Here is a 5,703-nt window from a genome sequence, read left to right as displayed (position 1 = left end):
TTTTTTTCTTTTTACCACTATAGCCACAACTACTCCCTCGCCACCTACAGACCCTTGTGTTCCATCACCTTGTGGACCTCACTCTCAGTGTAGAGTTGTAAGCAATACAGCTGCATGTTCTTGTTTACCGAACTACATTGGTCGACCGCCCAACTGTAGGCCTGAGTGTGTAATAAGCGCTGAATGTTCGAGTAATTTGGCGTGTATCAACGAAAAATGTTCTGATCCATGCCCAGGATCTTGTGGACAATATGCGCATTGTAGAGTGATCAATCACAACCCAGTTTGTACCTGTTTACCAGGTTATACTGGGGACGCCCTTACATATTGCCAACTGTTGCCTACTTGTAAGAACAATGACTACTATGTACAATTTAAACTTACAAAATAATTTAACTCAACCTCAATAGTTTTAAGTTTTGTTAAACTAGTTTTTAAAATATCAAATACATCTTATATTTATTAGTTCCAACGCATGTAGACCAACATATTTGTATTGAATTATTTAGCTACTGAAAGATCACCTGAAGCTGTTGACCCTTGTTATCCATCACCATGTGGTCCCAATTCAGAATGTATCAACCGAAATGGAGTAGCTGCATGTACGTGTTCTACAGGATTTTTCGGCGACCCATATACAGGATGCCGAAGAGAGTGTGAAAATAATGATGATTGTAATCTCGCTTTGGCTTGCATTGGTTATAAATGTATTGACCCTTGTCCAGGAACATGTGGTTCTGAGGCAATATGCACCGTTGTAAAACATATACCTGTTTGCTCTTGCCCACCATCATATACTGGTGATCCATTTTACTCATGTCGCCCTATACCAGTTATTCGTGAGTATTTTAAATTGTATTACCCAATGTAGAAATAATTGTATTTAAAATTGTATTAATTTTATTATAGCGACTCAAAGAGAACCAATTGACCCATGCCATCCATCTCCGTGTGGGCCAAACAGTCAGTGTCGTAAGGTTAATGATCAAGCTGTATGCTCTTGTTTGCCCAATTACATGGGTAGTCCACCAGAATGTAGACCCGAATGCGTTGTTAGTTCAGAATGTCCTTTGGACAAAGCTTGTACAAATCAAAAGTGTCTGGATCCATGTCCAAATACTTGTGGTATTCAAGCCTTATGTACGGTGAGAAATCATAATCCGATTTGTGCGTGTCCAGCTGGATATTCGGGAGATCCATTTTTACAATGTGCTCCGATACGTAAGAACAACAATTCTTATTGAGTTTAATCGACTAACAAAATTATAAAACAAAAAATTAAATTTTTAGCTACAACACCAACACCTCCAGTTACTGAACGTCCGCCATCGTGCTACCCAACACCTTGTGGACCTAACTCACAATGCCAAATACAAAATGGAATGCCAGCGTGTTCATGTTTACGTGATTTTATTGGTTCACCACCGTCTTGCAGACCTGAATGTGTTATAAGTGCAGAATGCCCAAGTCAACTGGCATGTATAAATCAGAAGTGTCGTGACCCTTGTGTTGGTTCATGTGGATTAAATGCAAATTGTCATGTATTAAACCATGTTCCAATTTGTACTTGTAATGTTGGCCACACCGGTGATCCCTTCAGCCTTTGTACACAAATACAAATAAGTAAGTAAAAAAAACATTTAGTCTTAAAACTATTAAAATTCGATGGTAATATTAATTTACTGGGTAGATTTGTGAGACAATAAGATGCTAGTTATTATTCTAGTCTAGTATTATTGTTTTCTAATTTTAAGCTTTTTTCTTCATAATAAATAAATTAATTGAAACTTATTTTTTTATAGCTACCGAACGACCATTAGCTTCAGATCCTTGTAACCCATCACCTTGTGGACCAAATGCTATATGTAAAGGAAATGGAAATTGCGAATGTTTACCTGAGTATACAGGAAACCCTTATGAAAATTGTCGTCCAGAATGTGTATTGAATACTGAGTGCTCTAGGGACAAAGCTTGTATGAGAAATAAATGTCGCGATCCATGCATTGGAACATGCGGACAAGAAGCAAATTGTGATGTAGTAAACCACATTCCGATTTGTTCATGTCCTACAAAATATTCTGGAGATCCATTCTCAATCTGTCGTCCCATTCCAGAGGGTAAAATTATAATTTTAACTCGGTATGATAATATTCTATTTGAACTTTAACCAATTGTTATTTTATTTAGATGTCCCTGTATCAAGTGACCCGTGCAATCCATCACCTTGTGGCCCTTACAGCCAATGCCGAAATTCAAACAATCATGCAACATGTTCTTGTTTACCAAATTACATAGGTTCACCGCCATCATGTCGTCCAGAATGTACAGTTAGCTCAGAATGTAGTCCAGATAAAGCATGCGTAAATCTGAAATGTATCAACCCATGCATGGGTGCTTGTGGATCTGGAGCTAGATGTGAAGTTATTAACCATAGTCCAATCTGTAGTTGTAGAGAAGGCCAAACTGGGGATCCATTCCGAAGTTGCTATACCATACCAAGTAAAAATAAAAAAATTAAATAATGATTTTAAACAAATTAATAAATTCAATAATTACTATTTTTTTTTTAGAACCAATAATACCGCCTCAAAACGATCCTCCTAGAAACCCTTGTGTCCCGTCACCATGTGGTCCTAACTCCCAATGTTTATCTTCTGGAAATAATCCATCATGCTCTTGTTTAACATCATACATTGGAGCTCCTCCAAATTGTCGACCGGAGTGTATAATTAACCCAGATTGTCCATCAAATCTCGCTTGTATCAATAACAAATGTAGAGATCCATGTCCAGGGTCGTGTGGCAGCGAAGCACAATGTCAAGTAGTCAATCATGCGGTATCATGTCTTTGCCCAGCAGGATATACTGGAAATCCATTCATTCAATGCGTTATTTTGCAAGGTAAATTCAGTATATAGAGTTTATTAAAAATACATCGTTAACTGTGTCTTAAATGTATAGAAGATTTAAATGCATGTGAACCATCACCATGTGGACCAAACGCTATATGTAAACAACAAAATGGAGCTGGTTCTTGCTCTTGCATTAATGACTATTATGGAAATCCATATGAAGGTTGCCGACCAGAATGTATTCATAGCTCAGACTGTCCAACAAATAAAGCTTGCATTGGAAATAAATGTATGGATCCTTGTCCCGGAGTATGTGGAATAGATTCTGTTTGTACAGTAATTAGTCATGTACCGACTTGTAACTGTTTACCTGGTTATATTGGAAATCCATTCACATATTGTCAACCTCAACCCCCAAGTAAAATATTAAATATTTATTTACTTTTCATAAATGATTGTTTTTAATTTTTAAAATTATTTTAATTAGCAACTCAAGCAACTGTGTATGATCCTTGTAATCCATCACCATGTGGTCCCAACAGTCAATGTAAAAGTGTAAATGAACAAGCAGTGTGTTCTTGTCAAAAAGAATACCAAGGAACGCCACCTAATTGTAGACCGGAGTGTGTAATAAACAATGATTGCCCATCAAACAGAGCTTGTCACAAATATAAATGTACCGACCCTTGCCCTGGAACATGCGGAATAAATGCTCGCTGTGAAGTCATCAACCATAATCCTATATGTACATGTTCGCCTGGTTTAATTGGTGACCCATTTACAAGATGTTATCCGCAACCAGGTACAATAAATTATTTATAGTGTTGTGTTATCTTACATTATTATTAAGTTCTTTAATTCCAATTGATTTAGCCTTATCTTCTTTTCATATAAATTCAATAATTTTTCTTCAATATTTTTAAATAGTCCTATTTATTTTTAATTTAAGTCACTAATTCATATTTCAATGGAATGTACCCCATAGTAAAACCATTAGATGAGCCAGTGATACCTACAAATCCATGTGTTCCATCTCCTTGTGGACCAAATTCTGAATGCAGACCAATTGGAAATCAACCATCATGTTCATGTCGAACCAATTTTATCGGTTCTCCACCAAATTGTCGTCCAGAATGTGCCGTTAATTCCGACTGTCCTTCTACTTTATCTTGTATATCAGATAAATGTAGGGATCCATGTTATGGTTCTTGTGGTTTGAACACAGATTGTAGAGTTCAAAATCATATACCCACTTGTACATGTATTTCTGGACACACTGGTGATCCATTTACGCAATGTATACCAATAATAGGTACGTAATTACCTATTTATAAATATATTATATATATTATATATTGCATACAACAATTTTCTTTTAATAACAAAATAAAAATATTTTTAGTACAATCGATACCAACTACACCAACTGATCCATGCAATCCATCACCGTGTGGTTCTAATACTCAGTGCAACAATGGCATTTGTAGATGTTTAACCAATTATTTCGGAGATCCATTAATAGGTTGTCGTCCAGAGTGTACAATGAACACAGATTGTCCAAGAAATAAAGCCTGTTTGAATCAAAAATGTCAAGATCCATGTCCAGGCACTTGTGGTCAAGGAGCCACATGTGATGTTATTAATCATATTCCAACATGTAGTTGCCCACCTGGAACTGCGGGTGATGCGTTTGTTATTTGTAGACCAATTAAAATTCAAGGTATGAATTAAATCTTAAATAAAATAAAAAATTAAAAACAAATAACAATTTATTAAACATATTTATAGATGAACCATCTAGAGATCCATGTAATCCATCTCCATGTGGTTCTAACAGCGTTTGTCGAGTAGTTGAAGGACATGCCGTATGTTCATGTCATAACAACATGATAGGATCACCACCATCATGTCGACCAGAATGTGTTGTTAGTGCAGAATGTCCTTTAACTCAAGCATGTCTCATGAATAAATGCCGTGATCCATGTCCTGGAACGTGTGGTCATCTTGCAAACTGTAAAGTGGTAAACCATAGTCCGATTTGTACTTGCCCTCCACGTCACAGTGGAGATCCGTTCAGAAGTTGTTATCCTGTACAAGGTAATTCTCAATAAATTGAATTGTTTTAAATTTTTTTACTAACACTAATTTATTTAATATAGAAGTTAAACCATTACCACCTAATGACCCAATTAATGTTTGTGTGCCATCACCCTGTGGACCAAATTCTGAATGTAGAGATCGCGGAGGAGCGCCAGCATGTTCATGTTTGCCAAATTATGTGGGAACACCACCTTCATGTAGACCTGAATGTACAATTAATCCTGAGTGTCCTAGTCATTTATCATGTATAAATCAAAAATGTACCGATCCTTGTCCTGGTTCATGTGGCTCAAATGCTGCATGTTCTGTTATTAATCACACTCCAATGTGCACTTGCAATAACGGATTTAATGGAGATCCATTCACATATTGTCAACCCGTCCCAGGTAAGATCTTATCATGTTTGCATGAATTTGCTTTGCACATTTGAGTTTGTTGATAATCACGCTATATTCTGCGTTTTTACGAAATCATACTTTTAATGCTTGCTTTCTTATTAAATAGTTTGAATATTGATATATTATGAGGTATATGGTTTATAATCATAATATTAAGAAAGAAAAAAGTAATACCGAATGATAACCAACTATTATTTAGGTACCTATGAATATTTCTAATTAATAAACAAATTTACACTTACAAAAATCATTTGATTAGCATATTTCTAATAATAACATTGTATTCCCATTTATTAATTAAGCTAATTAATAATAAATTATCTAAAACAGTACTACCATTATTAATATTCCCCT

At 35.6% G+C, this 5,703-nt stretch overlaps 1 protein-coding gene across 1 annotated transcript; it reads left to right on the top strand.

The window, feature by feature from the left end:
- The first annotated feature begins 12 nt into the window (after positions 1-12).
- On the top strand, positions 13-5,393 carry LOC112680261 (neurogenic locus notch homolog protein 1-like). Its single transcript, XM_025550297.1, has 13 exons — positions 13-347; positions 510-839; positions 910-1,221; positions 1,291-1,623; positions 1,803-2,117; positions 2,188-2,499; positions 2,571-2,900; positions 2,961-3,269; positions 3,339-3,653; positions 3,837-4,163; positions 4,254-4,571; positions 4,640-4,948; positions 5,011-5,393. The coding sequence occupies exons 3-13, from the start codon at positions 1,017-1,019 to the stop codon at positions 5,379-5,381; spliced, it is 3,444 nt and encodes a 1,147-aa protein (XP_025406082.1). The 5' UTR covers positions 13-347; positions 510-839; positions 910-1,016; the 3' UTR covers positions 5,382-5,393.
- Positions 5,394-5,703: the final 310 nt, after the last annotated feature.

This window comes from Sipha flava, unplaced genomic scaffold (genome assembly GCF_003268045.1).
Source record: "Sipha flava isolate LNK unplaced genomic scaffold, YSA_version1 17615_pilon_pilon, whole genome shotgun sequence".
Classification (NCBI taxonomy): domain Eukaryota; kingdom Metazoa; phylum Arthropoda; class Insecta; order Hemiptera; family Aphididae; genus Sipha; species Sipha flava.
The sequence above is the reverse complement of the archived record's forward strand: the minus strand, read 5'-3'. Positions and strand labels throughout refer to the sequence as shown.

Excerpts from the sequence above, each read along its gene's own strand:
- LOC112680261 (XM_025550297.1), top strand. The coding sequence starts at position 1,017 with ATGGGTAGTCCACCAGAATGTAGACCCGAATGCGTTGTTAGTTCAGAA. Across the intron at positions 1,624-1,802 it reads TTGTACACAAATACAAATAA|CTACCGAACGACCATTAGCT; the intron begins GTAAGTAAAAAA and ends ATTTTTTTATAG. Across the intron at positions 4,164-4,253 it reads GCAATGTATACCAATAATAG|TACAATCGATACCAACTACA; the intron begins GTACGTAATTAC and ends AAATATTTTTAG.